This window comes from Vitis riparia, chromosome 17, assembly GCF_004353265.1.
Source record: "Vitis riparia cultivar Riparia Gloire de Montpellier isolate 1030 chromosome 17, EGFV_Vit.rip_1.0, whole genome shotgun sequence".
Classification (NCBI taxonomy): domain Eukaryota; kingdom Viridiplantae; phylum Streptophyta; class Magnoliopsida; order Vitales; family Vitaceae; genus Vitis; species Vitis riparia.
The window spans coordinates 9,215,717-9,236,196 of record NC_048447.1 but is presented as its reverse complement, the minus strand read 5'-3'; the positions used below and the strand labels follow the sequence as shown (position 1 = coordinate 9,236,196).

At 36.0% G+C, this 20,480-nt stretch overlaps 3 protein-coding genes across 6 annotated transcripts; 2 read left to right on the top strand and 1 right to left on the bottom strand.

Annotated features, from left to right (window-relative positions):
- Positions 1-476: 476 nt before the first annotated feature.
- On the bottom strand, positions 477-7,107 carry LOC117934404. 3 transcript variants are annotated; one of them, XM_034856065.1, is made up of 10 exons: positions 6,878-7,107; positions 6,413-6,518; positions 6,147-6,315; positions 5,687-5,744; positions 5,473-5,597; positions 5,292-5,381; positions 4,624-4,877; positions 2,887-3,105; positions 1,365-1,583; positions 477-938 (listed from the first exon to the last, which is right to left on the bottom strand). In XM_034856065.1, exons 1-10 carry the CDS (start codon positions 6,955-6,957, stop codon positions 828-830), a joined length of 1,431 nt encoding a protein of 476 aa, XP_034711956.1. In that variant the 5' UTR covers positions 6,958-7,107; the 3' UTR covers positions 477-827. The 3 variants fall into 3 exon arrangements, with proteins under 3 accessions (XP_034711956.1, XP_034711954.1, XP_034711957.1); XM_034856063.1 differs by having other exon boundaries at positions 2,887-3,110; positions 4,608-4,877; positions 6,878-7,106; XM_034856066.1 differs by lacking the exon at positions 6,878-7,107 and having other exon boundaries at positions 2,887-3,110; positions 4,608-4,877; positions 5,473-5,547; positions 6,413-6,504.
- A 3,034-nt stretch (positions 7,108-10,141) lies between these two features.
- LOC117904001 (galactinol--sucrose galactosyltransferase-like) lies at positions 10,142-14,179 on the top strand. Its single transcript, XM_034816533.1, has 4 exons — positions 10,142-11,581; positions 12,720-12,897; positions 12,998-13,365; positions 13,460-14,179. Exons 1-4 carry the CDS (start codon positions 10,361-10,363, stop codon positions 14,039-14,041), a joined length of 2,349 nt encoding a protein of 782 aa, XP_034672424.1. The 5' UTR covers positions 10,142-10,360; the 3' UTR covers positions 14,042-14,179.
- A 399-nt stretch (positions 14,180-14,578) lies between these two features.
- On the top strand, positions 14,579-19,678 carry LOC117903928. Of its 2 annotated transcripts, none has more exons than XM_034816438.1 (3): positions 14,579-14,847; positions 15,544-15,822; positions 19,388-19,678. In XM_034816438.1, the coding sequence occupies exons 1-3, from the start codon at positions 14,695-14,697 to the stop codon at positions 19,391-19,393; spliced, it is 438 nt and encodes a 145-aa protein (XP_034672329.1). In that variant the 5' UTR covers positions 14,579-14,694; the 3' UTR covers positions 19,394-19,678. The 2 variants fall into 2 exon arrangements, with proteins under 2 accessions (XP_034672329.1, XP_034672328.1); XM_034816437.1 differs by lacking the exon at positions 19,388-19,678 and adding an exon at positions 16,546-16,763.
- Positions 19,679-20,480: the final 802 nt, after the last annotated feature.

Genomic DNA, 20,480 nt, shown 5'->3' with positions numbered 1-20,480 from the left:
GAATAAAAGTGACAAACCTTTGACATTGCATGTTGAGCTGCGACATTGCATGTTGAGCTGCAGCTTTGCATCAGGTAAAGGGGCCTCCAGGGTAATTATATTCCTCGTTCCCTCCAGAGTCCATTGTTCTGCAAAATGTGAATGCGGCAGCTGGCACGGATTTGTACCAATGAAGCATTTTGGAGAATGCTGTTCAAGTTTCTTCCTCAACCCAGCCACATAAAGCTGCTACCTGACCAATTTGCATTTCAAATACATCTGGTTTTCTGTGGGATAGCTGATGTGTATTTGGAAGGTGTTTGATACATCAACTTAATGACTTAAAATGACACGGTAACTTAATTTTAATAAAATAATTTAAAATCATTACTTGAAGTCAAAAATGAGTTTTGAGTTTTAAGTCAATACAAACCTAATTGAATCATAATGATTAGTGTGGTATGAATCTCATACGCTGCTTGCGACACAGGCCACCATTTAAAAAAAGCCTTGAATAGAATCATTTGTTCCCTAATCTACCACATACAAAATGAAAGATCTTACATGCATCATTAAGTGCAGCAGCATTTCCCTTCATCAGATGCTGGGTCATGCGGAAATTGCTTTGTGAACTATAGGACAGGACGGTACATTGCCATGTTAGCAATTTTTTTGCGTATGAGAAAGAAGAAAAGGTACGGTCTTTATCTCTGAAATGTTCCAGGACAATACAACAAAGCAGCACCGCAAGCAGGTCCCACTAAATTGCAGAAGTCCATTAAGTTTACCATCTCCCCCATCATCGAAGTCTAAATGACAACACCAAGTTCAGATAACACCCACTTGCATCAGTTGTGTTTCATTCTGCTATGGATCCAACCCAATCCAGCATTTCCTCTGTTTGCAACTGCTTCTAATGGTTCCAGTAGACCCTTTGCGGTGTTGCCAAGTGCCTCTCCCTACACATTAAATTTGAGAGGGAAAATATGTGAGCAGTGTTAGTGAAACAGGAGCACACATATGTCATCGGTCAAAATAATTAAGAATATCAATTCATCTATCCCCACCATCTATTTAATATAATCAGGGGTCGTGAAACCTACAAACTCCATTGAATTTGAAACCATTTTTTCACTAGAACCAATCACATCTTACTTTGTTTGCTCCAGTATTTTGTGGTTCAGTTAAAGGTCTTATGCTTAGATCTATGCAATGGACTTCATGTGCCTGAAATGGGTTTTCTACAGGATATATACGGCCAAAATCAACCACATTGCAGAATTGACGCTTATGCTGTTATCTGCCTAAAACAAAGGGACACCACCTTAACTTCCATTACATAGCATCTCTTTCTTTAAAACAAAGCTTTAAAATTTAAGAAATACCTCCTTCCAACCCATGCTTTCTAGAATTCTTCTAGCATAACTACCAGCTCCAAAGGACATGTTCAAGGCTTCAGCTGCAGCTTCTTCTGTTGAGACAGAAACAGGAGATGATGGCATAGCATCTCCAACAACTAAATTCTTTTGTCCAGGACCCACACCAAAACCTCCATGCAAAGTTCTTCTCTCTGCAGCTCTATCCCTATACACATGGCTTTTATGCTGGCAATAAAACAGGAGATAATTTAAAAGGAAAACAAGGCAGATTGTGAGACAATACATATATTCCACAGAATAAATTATAGAGTTCAATGTGATGATAATTTATGATTGTGCAAACTTTCAAGCATTCAAAGAACATGGCCTGTAAAGTCAACTTTAACTTTTCATTTATTTTTATTTTTTATTTTTTAAAATTTTTTATTTTAAAAATTTAAAAAGTTAAGGTTACTGGCAAACGACTAAAACATAAAGAAAATAAAAATAAAAAATAACTTTTTATTATATTATAAAATATAAGTCTTAGAACTATTGGCAAATGACTAAAATATCAAAAAATAAAAATAAAAAAAAATTCTTTTAATATATTATAAAATATGTTTTAAACAAAAATAATTTTATACGATAAATTAGAAATACAACTTTCAATATTTTAACAATTTAAACAAATTAGCAAAAAAAAAAAAAAATTGTCAAATAAATTTTTAAAAGAGATTTTTAAAATGAAGTTTCAAATAAAATATTTTATATAAAATCTTGATTAAAAATTTCAAATGACTTAATTTTTTACTCAAAATATAATAAAAATGCTTCAATAAAATTAATAATTTCATTGGTAGGTTTAATTTTACTATATATATATATATATATATATATATATATATATTGTGTTAAAAAAATTTAAAATTTTTTTATCTTTACATTAACATTAAGTATAACACTTTCAAAATTCATATTTCTTATCAATGCACATCATATAATTGTCCAACATCACAAATTTTATCATATATATATATATATATATATATTGGTTTTTTTAGAAAGATTAACTATAATTTTTTATTTATTTTTTATAGTATGTGTATTATTGCTCATTTTATCATTTTTTTAGCATTTGTTTTTTTTCCGACATTTTCATCAGTTTTGATTAACTTTCATCTCACCAAATTTTTTTATAGAATTTCCATATGATATTTCCGATATTTCCATAAAATCAAACTTTTAATATATTTTTTTTATCAAACAAACTTTTAATATTTTCATCCTTGATTATAATTAATCAACATCTATTTTCTTGTCATCAAGGCCAATTGCCCTCTGTTATCAATCATAACACATATTTGGAAAGTTGAAAGCAATTGGATGGGTTGTGCAAAGAGATGTTTCATATACAATTATCACATATGGTTCTCTATATTCTTTTTTCTTAGAAGGCATTTGAACACTAGGGGCATATGACCATACAAGAAATGGTACTATTTCAGTGTCAAACTCCAAAATTCTACATTGCACAGCTGAAAATTACCTTGTCAGATGCAGACTTTGGATCCTGTAGCACAGATAAATCCTTCTGAATAGCAACACCATCTGTCACTTTGGATTCACTATTTCGGCATTTAGATAGAGGAAGCATATTCTGATCAACTGACAATTTGGGAAAGCTCCAGTCTTTTGTTGGGTTGGAAGAATCATAAATTGACAAGGAAGCTAAATATCTTGAGCTAGGACTCTTCAACCTATAAACCTGCCCTGAAAGAAGAAAATTTCAACAGCTATAATACTTCAATATAATTAAGAGTAAAGCGCACACACACACACATCCCCACACATGGACACCTGCATTGGGTAAGAAGGGGTGCTGTGGGTGAATTGATCCTGTTGAGTAATATAGACGAGAAAATACTAAATCAGATTACTCAGATTTATAAAAATTAGGAGAGTAGATCAATACAATTTAGTGGCAACTGATATTCTCTTTTTGGAGTGGTTTGGGTAATGCACTCTTCACTTAGAAGGAACCTCTTGGGTTGGCATCACTCTTTTGTGGGGAAGAAAGAAAAACACCCTAGAGGGCTGCTTCTTTGTGCTTGTTTTGGACTCTTTGAAAGGAAAGGAACAAGAGGTCTTTTAATTATGTCAGGCGGTCAGACCAAGCAATTGAATCCAATTCTATGCATGCTTTTGTGAATTGAATTAGGGTGGTCATAGAGGATCACACAATGACTTTGAGAGATTTGGTACATTGGTTGAGCTTCAAGTAAGGAGAGGCATTTAGTTGTTTATGTCATTCTCGCCTACACTAGGGCATCCATTGCATACATCGTGTGTACTATGTTAAACCTCCTCTTAGACACTTTTAATATATTTTCTCATTTTCCTATTCAGAATAAGAAAAGGAAAAGGACAGAGAATTTAGTGGTAAAGAATAAGAGATTTTAAATCAAAGTATTGTACCTATCATGAGCACGCTATTTCACATTCATAAAAGCTGAGAGTAGAATAACAGGTTTGCCAGGAAAAGCCCGCAAAACAGTCTATTGATTTAGATGTTACTCTTTCAATTGAGGATCTTCAGGGCTATTTACAAAACTACATAAAGGCTCTTTTAAAGTCCTTCCTGTCTCCTCCCTCAGAAATTTCCCTTATTTTAGGTTGGGTTCTTATATAGATGCAAAACTATATAGCTTGGTACATTTACATACTTTCATCTAATACAAGTATAATTTCTTATCAGAAAAAACAAAAAATAAATAAATAAATAAAATAAAAAATAAAAAATAAAAATCTCGGTAGTTATTTTGAGAAATGAAGAAAAAAAGCATAAAAGAAGGTCAAAGCTCTCTCAATTTGTCCTTCAAGTGAATTTAGATACACATGTGAAAATCTCTCTTTAGCAGTTCATTATAAAGGCATTGCTAAGAAGACCTCATTAAATTTATTATCCAGAGATTATATGATTTTGAGGAATCCGAAGTCTCCTTCTTTGGGCTGAAGTAGCACGCTGAAAACAAATTTTAACCAACCGTTTGTCATTCTTTTTTATTTTGGAGATGATAGGAAAAAATTTTGAATGTTGCAGCAACAATTCGAAAACCAATCAGGTATAAGAAATTCAATTTCCCTTCTTCATATCTATTTCTCCATTCTCAGCAACGAAAGGGAGCATTTAAGAAAATACCAAGAATCACTGTGCTATAGTGTACATAGATTGTAATATAGTCAATTGCAATAGAGAACAATCCAAACCTGATGTTACTCGTACCAGATCAAGATGCACTTCACATATTGGGGCAGTTTTCATAAGACCACCACCAGAAGGCATAGAGGGATGAAGCTTAGTGGATTGCCTCACTAGCCGCCCAACCAACCTGGCCACTTGTCCTTTTCCATCCTTTTTGACACCTGACACCATTGCCCAATCCCATAGATCCACAACTGGGAAGTTTGGAATGGAATCCTCAGATTTAATAACTTGACCATACTGTGCTCGCCAGTTCTCTTCATCCCAGGAATCACCTGCACCAGAGATGCTTAAATGAATCAAATAAAATCTATGAAATTGGTGAGTAGGCCACTATTTCAATGTTTAAAGCTCCATGCCCCAAAAATCACACAGAATACAAACAGTCTGCTCAAAAGAATAAACCATAGAAAGGATGAGAGCATGAAAATGAAAATGAAACTGGTTTTACAGTCTCTGGAAATATTTTCATAAACTGGACCATACGGATTCCTATAATTCTTTCGTTCACAGATCTCAGGTTGACTCTTGAAAAAAAACAATCTATTGATACTTTATAGGATATAACAAAACCTTTAATGTACATATAATTGAAGCACATCTATGGATACCAATAAAAAGTGAGGAAAACATGAACCAAATCAGTATTTTAGAATTAAAAATGTTAATAACCAATAAAATGGCAAAACCTTCGGCTACAACATTTCCAATTGAATCTGTTACACCATGATGATCCTCCGGAACGCATTCGCCTTCTAGCTCATGATCATCACCATTTCCTGCAACTCAAGAAAACAGACCCATTTAAGTTCCATTCCACCTAGAACTATCTCTTCCTCTCCACAAATTATAGAAAAGTTTGAGGCAAACCATGAGCTGACAACTTAAAGTTATCCCCCTCATCTGTTTCCAAAGGCATCCTCACTTCATCGGTAGCATTGATTGCTGTTGTGGAATAACCAGACAAATATAGATCAATAAGTGTGTCTTCTAGCCTAAAAACAGTAAATTAACACTGTCAGTAGAGATATCTACATGTTAACAGTGACAAGAATAAGGGCATGCAATGTCTAAACAAGCATACCATTCTGATGGTGGGGGTGGATTTTCTGCATCATGACTGCTAACACATGTTGTATGCCCTATTGATAAAAGAGAATGGTTAATTGATCAAAGTCACTGCATTTAAGGAAAAATTGCACGTTTGAGGCCCTAAGAGTATGGAAAATCCATCATGTTAGTAGCGTCACATCAATGCTTAAATGAATTTATTGAACAAAGCATGCAATACGTCTTACACTATACTGGTGAAAGCAGCACAAGAGGTAGAGGTGGTACCGGTGGGGGGTGGCAGTAATACATTCAGATTAAGAAAGATTGAGAAATAATATAGACAAAATAATAGAAACTTGTCTTGTATCCATGAATTTATCATAACAAATGAAAGGCACAGCAGGGATCATCTGAATCAAAATTTTTTTTTTCCTTCCTTTCCTTTCATGGAGGCAACTTAATCTATTAAGTCTTATTACAGCAGTGTTCACCTGAAGTGCATTCATCAGCAGCAGTTCCCATGCCCTTGGATTCATCTCCCTGAAATGAAGAGTAATACTCATCATTCCGGCAATATGAATTTGTACATTGCTCATCCTGAATGGTATTACCAGGAAGAACTTCGCCACCCTCATCTATTGCACATTCATCACCCTGAACCTGAGATGTTGATAATGCACCAAATCCAGGATCAATCAGCCTAAAAAACCTAAAACCTCAACAGAATCCAATAAAGATAAGCAGAAACAAGCGATACCTTCTGAGAATCCAAGAGGACATAATTCCCATCCTCAAATTTGTAGTACAGACCGTCTCTACCGCTGTAGTACCATCCAGCATTCGGATCATGATAAAACCCACTACTGCAGCAATAAACACGAAAAAACTGCCATTAACAGAATTTTTGAAGTTTCTCTCGCTCAACATAACTGATTTTCAAATAAACCGAAGAATAATAAAACTATCCCAATTGACTCATCAAACTACAACTAGAATTACAATTACGATTTCAATAATTTGAATTTTAAGAATAAAACCTGGACGCAATTAAGAAAAACAAGTTCATCATACATATAAACACAAAAGAAACACTACAGTGAGGGGTTCCATTTTTCGCATATTATCAAGAGAGATTACAACCCTAGAAAATTCAACAAAAGAGAAGAAAAGATTGAGTTAGGAAAAGAAAGAGTGAAACCCTAATTCGGAAATAGAAAATGACCTGGCATGGAAGTATAGTTGAGATTTTTCGTCCCACTTGAAGATGGTTTCATCGTTCTGATAATCCGGCTCTTCCGCCATTTTTATTACGATTCTCAACAGAAATTTGTACAATTCATCATCTCCAAACCGAAACTCTATTAATTTTCCAGACAATTTCACATCTCAGAATCTGTATTAACTTCTTAAACATTAATGCCGCGTTTTGGTTCCTCCCAAATAGTAAGTAAACATTGTTAGTCATACATCGTAGGATTGATCAGGGACAATTATTTTCAATATTTAATTTAAGATTAGGTTAAGTTTTTTTAACTTGAACTCAATTTGAATTGGATTTGGACTTGACATCGAACAATCCAAATCTAACCCAAACCCGATTTAATATTTTTATAATCTTTATAACATATATTATCCTATACAATAATACTAATTATTTTCTTATAACTCGATCAATTTAAGTTTAATTTGATCAACCCGAGTCTAACTCAATCTTAATTTAAACATAGAAAAATAAAATTAAATTGAGTTTAAATTAAGTGCTTGGGTTAGAAGTCAGACTGGATTAATTATTTCTTTATTTAGATTGAACTTGGGTTAGTCATTAACCGGATGAACCTACCCAAGTTATAATCTACTATTAATAGAATAAAAAATGGAAAAATATTTTTTTTAATTATGTAAATATCCTTTAATGTTTTAATTATATATATATATATATATATATTTTAAAGTAAAAATTAATTTTATAAGAATATAATTATTATAGATCATCATAATAATATTTTATCAACCTGATGAACGTGCCCAAATTATAACCCTATGATTAATAGAATAAAAGATGGAAAAAGATTATAAATTTGTAAAACTAACAACAATAACCCGTTTTTTATTATTATTTAATTATGTAAATGTTTTTAATTATATATATATATATATATATATATATATATATATATATATATATATATATATATATATATATATATATATATATATATTTTAAAAGTAAAATTTAATTTTATATTAATATAATTATTATAGATCATCATGATAATATTTTATCAACCCATGAACGTGCCCAAGTTATAACCCTATGATTAATAGAATAAAAGATGGAAAAAAGTTTCAACTTTGTAAAACTAACAACAATAACCCCTTTTTTTTAATGTAAATATCCTTTAATGTTTTAATTATTTATTTATATATATATATATATATATATATATATATATATATATTTTTTTTTTTAAAGTAAAAATTAATTTTATATTAATATAATTTTTATAGATCATCATAATAATATTTTTGAACAATGTTTGCGTGATGTTTAAATTAAGCATCTCTTTCATATAGCCGTACAACGTCTTATGAGTTAAAGGCAAAAACAAAACTTCGTAACTTACCTAAAGCCAAAAGCACAGATTACTTTAATGATGGGTAGGAAAAAGCCCAATTCATTGGGCTAAGCTGACCCAGAAGAGCAACGAATGTTGAAGTGGCCTACATGTAATTACGTGCTGTCCATGTAACCCAACGTGGCATCTCTCCGAGTATTGGCGAACCTTCTGGAAAAAGTGGTTGATGACGTGTCATCACGACACACACGCAATACTCACATGTGGCATTATGGGCCCTCCCTTCAGCCTTGTATCCACGATGGGCTGTCTCCAAGTATTAGCGAAGCTTCTGGAAAACGAGAATGACGATGTGTTATAACGAGATACACGCAATACTGACACGTGGCATTCTGGCCCCTTCTCCCGTTCTCTGAACCATGCCCCTCAGGCGTTGCTCTTGGAAGATGACTCTTTTTCGAAGGATCCAATCACATCTCTACAAGGCAAAATCAAACAGATATATGAAACAAGCCTCTGTTTCCACGTAAATATAATTTATTTGAAACTTCTTTATAACTTAATCTTATTATTTATATTTTTAAAAAATTTAATTTAAATATGGAAATATTTTCTATTTTTTAAAAGCTATTTAAAAAAATTTAAGATATATTTTTTTTGAAACCATTTTAATTTTTTTTTAAAAATATAATATAAATTTGTACATTTCTTTGTAAAAGAAATAAAGGAAAAGATGATTGCTATGGACAAATTTAAAATATTTGAATATATCATGATCTCTAATATATCCAATATATGTGGATTTTGATATGAAATTCAAAAGATATATCAATCAATCGATATTTTTTTTTGATATTTTATTGATATTTAACTGTTTTTTCAAATTTTTAATTATTAAATAAATAGATTCTAATTATTTCATTTTTATATTTGATTTAATTTTTTTTTACCAAAAATAGAAAAAGTAAATTTCTTAATAGATATTTTTTATATAATCTATATATTTATTAAATATAAAAAATATAAATATTTAAAAAATCATACATATATTATTATTTATTTGATATGATTGAATACATTTAAATTAAAATAGACCATAATATTAATATTAAATATATTTTAAAATATGATAATATTACTGTAAAATGATATATAATATAACTTAATAATAAATATATATTTATAAAACTTATATTTTGTACCAACTTAGAGGATATTATTATTGATATGACAAAATATGTATATCAATTCTTTTTTTTAATATAACTTTAAAATATCTATTTTTATTTCTTATATAATTTATTAGAAATTTTCTTAACATTTATAAATTTTTATTAATTTTTATATTGTTAAAATATTAATTGATATACCAATAAATAAAATGGAAATATCAATATATCCTTAGTAGAAGAACTTCTCCCTTACAAAATTCCATACCAAAAGCATTGTATTCGCCGAAGCTAAAAACAAAAGTAGCGGGATCAGCGGTTAATGTCGGTGTAAAGAATATCAAGCAAAGGAAAAACATAAAACAAAAGAAGAAAAGAGAAGTGAGGAAACATCCAGAAAAGGGACCAAAGGTGGAGAAGGGCAAGCTCTAGAAGTGGAATCTAATAAAATCCTTTAATTTAAAGCCGCTGGGGTCACGATGAAGTTGTTTCACTGGGCCATTCTCCACTCGGTTCACTGTCTCCTCTCTAGTCTCTACTAATACGCTTCTCATATCAGACATTAATTTCAGGAATTGCAGTAAGGGGGAATGATCGAGGGGAATGGACCCCAATGTGACCCCAAATAGCGGGGTACACACCTCTATTCTTCACTGCTCACATCATCAGAAGATACTAAGATACTAAACAATTTCCTGTTGGAGTCTTTGCAAAAGCTGAAACAGTGAAATGGCATGTCGCTACTCATGGGTCTCCTCACTAGGAATGACCCATGAAAGCTAATTTCTCTCTAACTTTATCGCGTTCCCATGTCTTAGCTAACCACAACCCTGCTTTTCTGTATTCCATTGCCCCTTTCTTCTCTATATAAGTCCTTCTCTTCTGGTTTGTTTTTTCATCCCAACTCTTACTTCATAACGGTTGTTAGTGCTTTAATTTCTTGTCTGCCTTTTCATTTCCATGGCTCCCAGCTTGAGCAAAGGTGCTCCGGATGTAATGGGGTTGGAGGACGGTCATTCATCGTCATCGATCACCCTTCAGGGTTCTGATTTTTTGGCTAATGGCCACCCAGTCCTCACGGAAGTCCCTTCTAACATTGTGGTCATTCCATCACCCTCTAGTCCTGGAAACAAGGCCAAAACCATGGTGGGGTGCTTCGTGGGGTTCGAGGCCGGCGAGGCCAAGAGCCGGCATGTCGTCCCCGTCGGGAAGCTCCAGGAAATACGGTTCATGAGCATATTCAGATTCAAGGTGTGGTGGACCACCCACTGGGTAGGAACCCGCGGAGGAGATGTGGAGCACGAGACCCAGATGATGATTCTGGACAAATCGGACATGGGTCGACCCTATGTTCTCCTCCTCCCACTCATAGAAGGTCCCTTCAGAGCCTCTCTCCAGCCGGGAGAAGACGACAACGTCGACATCTGCGTGGAAAGTGGCTCCACCTCCGTGCGCACCTCCGCCTTCCGGAGCTGCCTCTACATGCACGTAGGAGACAACCCTTATGAACTAGTGAAGGACGCAATGAAAGTGGTGAGGGTCCATCTGGGGACCTTCAAGCTTTTGGAAGAGAAGAGCCCTCCAGGTATAGTAGACAAATTTGGCTGGTGTACATGGGATGCATTTTACCTTAAAGTACACCCCAAAGGTGTTTGGGAAGGAGTGAAGGGCCTAGTGGAGGGTGGGTGCCCTCCTGGCATGGTCCTAATAGACGACGGATGGCAGTCCATCGGTCACGACGATGAACCCATCTCCGACCAAGAAGGCATAAACAGAACCGCCGCGGGTGAGCAAATGCCATGTAGGCTCATAAAATTTGAGGAAAACTACAAGTTTAGGGAGTATGAGAGTCCTAGGGTACCCCAGGAGAAGGGTATGGGGGCATTTGTTAGGGACCTCAAGGATGAGTTTAAGAGCGTAGAACATGTGTATGTGTGGCATGCCCTTTGTGGATATTGGGGTGGGATCAGACCCAATGTCCCAGGCATGCCCGAGTCTAGGGTCATCGCTCCTAAGCTGTCACAGGGTTTGCAGATGACTATGGAGGATTTGGCCGTGGACAAGATCGTCAACAATGGTGTGGGGCTGGTGCCGCCGGAGTCGGTGGCGGAAATGTACGACGGCCTCCACTCTCGGCTGCAATCGGTTGGCGTTGATGGAGTCAAGGTTGATGTGATCCACGTAAGCTCTTGAAACCTCCAAAAAAACTTACAACTGTTTTCCATTTAATGTTTCTTTTTCTTTGATGCTTTACCACGTGAGAATATGGTAGGGCCTTTAGATTTGGTGTAGGGTAGTTGTGTCCCACAAGTCCAATAACGGTTTCAGGATCACCTGGCGGCCCTAATCCACTACGTGGCATGTGTGGGCTTCACCAAGTGGTCACACAAGCCACGTAGTCATATATTTTTACTTTTCAATTTTGTTTTACTATACTCCCAACAAGTTCGAGTGAAAACCCACAAAACTCAATAGACAAGCGTAAGAAAACTAGTGCTTCAACTTCCGCAGGGTGTTGGGGTTGATATTTACCCCAAATCCAATCTAAATTAAAGAAAAAACAAATTCAAATTCAATTCAATCTACCTCTAATTTGAGACATTTGATCCAAGTCCAATATAACATCATTTTTTTTTTTTTAAATTTGAGTCTAATTCAAATTAATCAAATTGATCAGGTTGAGTTTGGGTTAATCTAGTATATAATTTAAAATCCATCAATAATATTTAATTTTTTTTTATCTATTTATATAAAAAATTTATTAGTAAATATGACAAAATTTTAAGATAGATAAAAAAACAAAAATTTATATGTTTTTCTTAAAAATGTAAAAAAAAATATTGTTATATAGGATAATATGTATTATAAAAATATTAAATTGAGTTCGGATTATGTTTGCGTTATTCAAATATTGGTTTGAACTTAACCCAAATTAAGTTCGAATTGAAAAAATTTAACCGAAGTTTAACTTGAGTATTGATAATGAATGCTTAAACCCGTTCAAACTTTAAGTTGGGCTAATGTTGAGTTGTACCAATTTGTCCAAATTACACCCTTAATGAAAGCATATTAATTACAAAAAATTTAAATATTAAATATATAATATTGAATCGATGATATAAATAAATCAGATCAATGTATATGGGTATAAGCTCAATGAGATTGGATATAAAGTTATAAATCGAAGATGTAAATATATGATAGTAGCTATTGATGGTAAGATGTTCATATTGTGGCAAGAGCCTTACATATTGTTTACCTGAAGTCACCAATTGCTAACCCCAACTGCTTTATTGAGCAAGTAATTGGTAATGTGCAGTTGCTAGAGATGGTAGCAGAGGAGTATGGTGGGCGAGTGGAGCTGGCAAAAGCCTATTACAAGGCACTGACTGCATCTGTGAGGAAACATTTCAAAGGGAATGGTGTAATTGCTAGCATGGAGCACTGCAATGACTTCATGTTCCTGGGGACTGAGACCATCTCGCTCGGCCGCGTTGGTATGTTAATTTCCCACAACCACCTTCAGAAATGCCAGTAATATTACCTTGTTGGTGGCACTCAAATTAATTTAGCTTTTGATATGTTGCATATATATAGGGGATGATTTTTGGTGCACCGACCCGTCCGGAGATCCGAACGGCACATTTTGGCTACAAGGGTGTCACATGGTGCATTGTGCCTACAACAGCCTGTGGATGGGCAACTTCATACACCCCGACTGGGACATGTTTCAATCCACCCACCCATGTGCTGAGTTCCACGCCGCTTCACGGGCTGTCTCCGGGGGACCAATATATGTCAGCGACCACGTCGGGAAACACAACTTCCAGCTCCTGAAAAGCCTCGTCTTGCCCGATGGGTCGCTTCTGAGGTGCCAACACTACGCCCTTCCCTCAAGAGATTGCCTGTTCCAGGACCCATTACATGATGGCAAAACCATGCTCAAGATTTGGAACCTTAACAAAGTAAGACACTGCAGGCTTCTTTCTTGCTTGAAAATTATGCAGTATTAGAAACTTGTGGGCGATGATGATGAGTTTTCATTTGCCTTCCCAACAGAACACAGGAGTTTTAGGAGCATTCAACTGCCAAGGAGGAGGGTGGTGCAGAGAAACACGAAGAAACAAGAGCGCCTCCGAGTACTCCCGCACCGTTTCATGCTTGGCAAACCCGAGTAAAGACATAGAGTGGAGCGCCGGGAAGAGTCCCATCTCCACCAAAGATGTGGACCTTTTTGCAGTGTACATGTTTCAGGAGAAGACGATGAAGCTGTTGAAGCCATCAGAGAGCCTGGAGATCTCACTGGATCCATTCAAATTTGAACTCCTCACAGTCTCTCCTGTGAAGGTGTTGCCCAGAAATAATAACAATTCAATTCAGTTTGCTCCATTCGGACTGGTGAACATGCTCAACGGTGGCGGGGCAGTTGAGTGGGTGGAGTTGGATGAAGATGAAGACGAAGATAGGGTGAAAATTGGAGTGAAGGGATGTGGAGAAATGAAGGCATTTGCATCTGAAAAACCAACTACATGTAAGATCAATGGAGAGGGTGTGAAGTTCAGTTACGAGGACCATATGGTTGGGGTTCAAGTTCCTTGGCCTGGTTCATCACAAGTGTCAATTGTAGAGTACTTGTTCTGAATTCCATGAATGGGTGGCAATATTCTCATCCAAAATTCGTCACCAATCTGGTTGTGGTTCATGGGATTTGTGATATTAATGAAGTTTATGTATCTCTTACCAAATTTTAACCCTCAATTTAACACTTGTTTGAATCAATTTAAAAATTAATAGTAGATTAAGAAAATATTGTTTTTTATAAAAGTATTTTTCACTATATATTATTAATTTATCATATATTAAATCTTTTAACAATTATAATTCCGACTTCGGTCATCGATTAATTTTGTTCAAAAAATTTATATCTTAAAAAGAAAAAAAATTGAAAATATTTGATAAAATTTCAAACAGAATTTAGTCGAAAAGAAATTAACGGATTTATACTTTTACATCAACTTTCAATTAACAGACCAGCTGAAGCCAAGAAACTACCAAACAAGCCCTCATTTTGATATACGAGTGGGGACCCCCTTCCAAGCCAAAACAAGCAAGGCATTTGGAATATTGGAGTGGACCGTGAAGTGAAGAGGTCGCAATTTCGCTGTAAGTCGATTCTCCGATGAGCTTTCACTTGGGTACACCACCAAAATCTGTGAATTAATTTCCTCAAGAATCTTCGTATTCTCTCAATTTTACCAATTTGTGAAATTTCAAATCTCGGAGATTCACTTCGCATGAATCCATCAAAGTTCATGGATAAGCAAATCACCGAGCTTTCTCCTTCCACAATCCACGATTTTCCCTACTTCTCAGACCTTCATGAAGAAGAAGACGAAGAAGATCACCTCTTCCCCAGCTCCAATTTCCTTCCAATTCGCCCCCTCCCAGTATGCCTCCCTCTCAAGTTTCTCTGTGTGTGATTCCTGTCTGTTTTGTAGGTTACTCATTGTCAATATTGGTGGGTTTAGTAAAAATTTCTAGGGTTTCAAGTGGCTTAATGATAATTGGGTCTGGGGTTGATGAATTTGAAGTTTATGGTCACTAGTTTTGGTGGGTGTATTAGTTTATAGATATTTTTGTTGGTTTCAGATGGATGCATGATGCATCTGTGTTGATGGTGTAGTAAAGATATATGTCGATTTTAGACTGATCCCTTGTATTGGACTTGCTATGAAAGTTAAATTGATGTCATTTGGAGCACAACAATATGTGTTGATATTATACTGTATGTGGAAGACTTCAACATTTTGTGTTCCTTATGAAGGTGGGTTCGACCCCAGGTGGTATGAACCCCTTGAGACTTCACCAATCATCAGTGAGATGTTTCAAACTGCTACTGAGGATTTTTGGTGATCACTGTTGCTTGGTATGTGTTATTGGGTGTGTTTGGAATGCAACTGGAGAGGAGAATCAGTTCACAGAGTAGATTCTTAGTAATATCAAGCATTTTATGAATTGAGGTGGGACAGCAAGGACTTACTATTTTCTGTGTGAGGTTGTGGATATGTTGTATTCTGTTTCTGCATGGCATTACGGTTTGTGAACTTGTGCAGTATTAACTGGGCTTCCATGATTGTATACAGAATAGCAGTTCCATGGACTGCTTTGATTCAGCAAAGGCTGCTCATGAGAAAGTTGGAACATCCTATGATGGAGCTTTGATTTCTGTGGTTGATAAAAAGATGAAGGAGCATACAGACACTTTCCTGCATGTTGTGGATGGTCTAATCACACGATTATCTCAACTGGAGAGCAGAACTCGCAACATTGAAAGTTATGTTGATGAGCTGAAAGCGTCCACTGAATATAATCATGGGAGAACTAATGGAAAGCTGAAGCAGTTAGAGAATACTCTAAGAGAGGTACTTATCACTGCTTCAATGCCCTTAAGTAGTATTGAGTTGTTGTTCATCAGTTGGGATATGAATTTATTTTTATTTTTTGCATTAATCTTCAAATATGCTATGACATGTTATACTGCAATTTCACTGAATTTGGTTTGTTCCAGAATTCCAACTCTATGGAATTTGAAAATCTTGCCTTTACTGTCAACTTGATATTGGGATTTTGGAGTTCAAGGAGTTTAAATCCAATTCTAAATTTATTGGTATGTAAAGCGACCAAACATTGGATTTGGAATTGGGGCCTTTGGTTCCAATTTCAATGCCCCTAAGGTAACCTTAGTTATAATGAAGTTTCAGAATGTGCCTTGGACATAGTTGACAGAAAGTGTTATGATAGAATTTACAAGCAAATGGTATATTAAGGAACCACAAGAGTGCAAATTTGTAGGCCTCAATCTGTTAATTGTGAAGTATATCTTACATGGGAATTCAACTGATTCATTTATGCATTTTAATATTTACATCATTGCAGTGTGATGTAGTTCATCTTGCTGTGGCATCTTTGTTTATGGTATTGTAGCATTAGTGTTACTATAACCATATTGTAATTCGATACTGTTCACATTGTTCTGAAAGTGCTGTTTCACATTACCATAGATTTAAACTAGTAAAACTCTTTTATTTTGTTTCCTATTGTTTTACTTAAGAATCAAGATTGAGACTCATTTTGGTTTATGATAGGCATGAAAAGTGGAATGCAGCTTGCATGGACAGTAGGCAATTGTTTGTTGCTTCCATTTGGCTTGTCAATTCATGGTATTTGTTAAAGAAGATAATAAAACATGTTTCTTTTGGGCAGTTTTACGGTGGAAAAGTTATATTCTTGTCATTGATATTTTGTTAATTAGAATTTGAAAGATTTACCCTACGTTATTATTATAGAGCCCAACAGAAACCACTAAATGGGAAAAGGAAGCCATATTTTAAGATTTTTCCTTTTCAAATGGGAAGGTAAATGGCATTGTAGACATAAAAAAATTAGTGGATTAAATTACCACTATTCAAAATGAATAAATTAAAAAAAAAAATATATATATATCCTCTTTTGGATAAGTTTCCCTAATCTCCAACTATAAAAAGGATAATAATAATAATAATAAGAAAATTATTATTATCTTGTTAGTAAAACCTTTCGGGAGAAGAAAATTTGATAAAATCAAGGAACTAAATCCCTTGAATTAAGCAACTAAAATTTGGGAACTTGATATTCAAACTGCGTCAGGGGGACCCCCTATCCCCGTACCTTTTCGTGATAGGAATGGAGGCCCTAAGTAGGCTGATCCATAGAGCAGTGGGGGGAGGGTTCCTATCAGGCTGTAGAGTTAATGGAAGAGGCGGGAATGGGGCTTTGGTCTCTCACTTGCTGTTTGCCGACGATACGTTAGTGTTTTGTGAAGCTTCTGAAGATCAGATGGTCCACCTAAGCTGGTTGTTGATGTGGTTTGAAGCCATATCAGGTTTGAGAATCAACTTGGACAAAAGCGAAATTTTGCCGGTTGGTAGAGTGGAGAATTTGGAGAATTTGGCTCTTGAGGCTGGCTGTAAAGTGGGCAGGCTGCCTTCTACCTATTTGGGGATTCCGTTGGGGGCGAATCACAAGTCCGTGGCTGTTTGGGATGGGGTGGAAGAGAGATTTAGGAAACGGCTGGCCTTGTGGAAGAGACAATTTATCTCCAAAGGAGGGAGGCTTACTCTAATTCGGAGTACATTGTCAAGTATGCCCATATACTTGATGTCTTTAATCCGAATGCCTAGAGTGGTTAGTCTAAGGTTGGAGAAAATTCAAAGGGATTTCTTGTGGGGAGGGGGTGCTTTGGAGAGGAAGCCTCACTTAGTTAATTGGGAAATTGTTTGCATGGATAAAAGGAAGGGGGGATTGGGTGTTAGACGCCTCTCCACCCTTAATAGGGCCCTTCTTTGCAAGTGGAATTGGCGTTATGCGATTGAAAGGGAGAACTTTTGGAGGCTTGTCATTAGGAGGAAGTTTGGGGAGGAAGAAGGGGGTTGGAGTTCTAGAGAAGTTAGGGAGAGCTATGGAGTTGGTCTTTGGAAGGAAATAAGGAAGGAAGGCGCCCTTATGCAAAATAAAGTGGCTTTTGTAGTGGGGAATGGTAGAAGGGTAAAGTTTTGGAAAGATATATGGTGGGGGAATCTCGCCTTATGCAATTCTTACCCCTCCTTGTATGCTTTTGCCTCCTCTAAGGAGGCTTGGGTTGAGGAGTTTTGGGACACTTCGGGAGGGGAAGGGGCTTGGAGTCCTAGATTTTCTAGGTCCTTCAATGATTGGGAGGTGGAGGAGGTGGAGAGGCTTCTTTTGGCAATCCGAGGTGCAAGGCTTAGTCCTCTTATGGAAGATAGACTGATGTGGAAGGCGAATTCGAATGGGATTTTTTCAGTTAAATCGCTCTATAATGATCTTTCTTCAAGAAGAGCTGGTCTTTTCCCTCACGGTGTGATATGGAACCCTAGAGTGCCTTCCAAAGTGAGCTTCTTTGCTTGGGAGGCCTCTTGGGGTAAGGTGCTCACTATGGATCAGCTTAAAAAGAGGGGGTGGGCTGTTGCTAACAGATGTTTTTTGTGCTGTGAGGAAGAGGAGTCAATTGATCATATCCTTATACATTGCTCCAAGGCAAGAGCTTTATGGGATTTATTGTTTGTCCTTTTTGGAGTTTGTTGGGTCCTCCCTTCTTCGGCTAAAGAGACCCTTATTGAATGGGGGGGCTGCATGTGGGGTAAGAAGCATAGAAAAGTATGGAAGGCAGCCCCGTTGTGCCTTTTTTGGACGATTTGGTTGGAAAGAAACAGGATTGCTTTCGAAAACGAGGACTTTTCAGTTCATAGGGTGAAAAATTCTTTTGTTTGTAATCTTTGGGTTTGGACAAAATCAATTGTAAATGAAGGTTCTATTACTTTACCTAGTTTTATTGATTGGCTAGGCGCTAGATGAGGGTCGGGTTTGTATTTTCTCTTCTTTTGTGTGTGCCTTAAGGGGCCTTTTGTATACTTCCTGTATGCTATTGGGTTTTCCTCTTGGTGCCCTTTTCTAATATATTGTTGCCTTTGCCTATCAAAAAAAAAAAATATTCAAATTCCCTATCTTCACCTATAAATAGAGGTGTCTTCTATCAAGATAAAAAAAAAGGAGAAATCAGAAAAATCGAGAAAGGAAAATCCTAAGGAGAAAATCTAAAGGCGACTTCGTACTGGAAAAGAAACTTTACAACAAAAGAAAAAACTTCGTCAAATTTTCCTGCAAGTTCGATAAACAGTAAAAGAACTGCTACATGTGTTCTTCGCCATTCAACGAGTTCATTCGGGAATAAGCCAATTGTGATCCTTGATTGATCTTCGAAATCCAAAAAACGTCATCGTCATCTGCCAAAGTATGATCAAGGCAAAAGAAACAGAGGGAAAATATTCTTTTGGAAAATAATATTATTTTTGAGATTGTACCCACAATATTTTAATTTCAATAAATATTTTGTTTGCATTATTTTCCTATTTTGTTTTGCTAATTTTGCAGGACTAAATTCACGAAATTTGTGCGTACAAATTTCTGGCACGCCCGATGGGACCTCTTTGCCTCTCATCTCTTTTATTAGAAGATTGATCTCTATCACGTCGATGACACCCAAAAAAACTCTAGTTGTGCATGTCAACAAGGGCAATGACAAGATCATCATTGCACAATTGACACATGACACTGCTATGGGCCCCATGACTCGTAGCGAAGCAAAATCGACATCTTCACTCTCAACAAAACAAACAAGTGAGTCTGCTTATTTGCTAAAACTGGTAAGAACACATGATGAGCACCAACCACTCATTACCTTGGCCTCTCTGGGGGCAAAGAGCCATAATCCTCATAGCAGGGGAAAACTCCCTTTAGCACTAAGGGACTTTGGGGATAAATCTCCTTGCTCTATTACCGATGCTAACTCTAGCATTAGCTCACACTTTGGATCACCAACTGGAATGTCAAAGGAGGAAAACTACTCTAATCGTTTCGACTCTTTTACTTCTCCTTTCTCGATGACTATGCCGGTAATGGAAACTGGTACTACATCCGTAGAGGAACAATTAACAAAGATGGCTCGTGTCATCGCCAAACTCACCAAGACGGTTGAGGAGAAAGATATGTAGATAGCCTCCCTCATAAACAAGGTTGAGGCACAAGTACAAAATACGGGTGAGTCAAGTCAAGGACTCAAGTGCCTTCCGAATGTTGCATCTCCCCTTGATGATGCACCACATACGTATAGGACAATGCAAGTTGAGAGACAAACGACGAAATCTGCCTTAGTGATGTCATTATCTGTCCAACAACTTTAAGACATGATAACTAACACCATTAGAGTGCAGTACGGTGGACCCTCACAGAGTATGCTCATGTACTCTAAACCTTACACTAAGAGGACTGATAACCTATGTATATCTGTGAGTTATCAACCTCCAAAATTTCAATCATTTGATGGGAAAGGAAATCCAAAACAACATGTTGCCCATTTCATTGAAACTTGTAACAATACAGGTACAGATAGTGACTTATTAGTTAAACAATTCGTTCGTTCTCTCTGAGGGAATGCTTTCGATTGGTATATAGACCTTGCACCTAA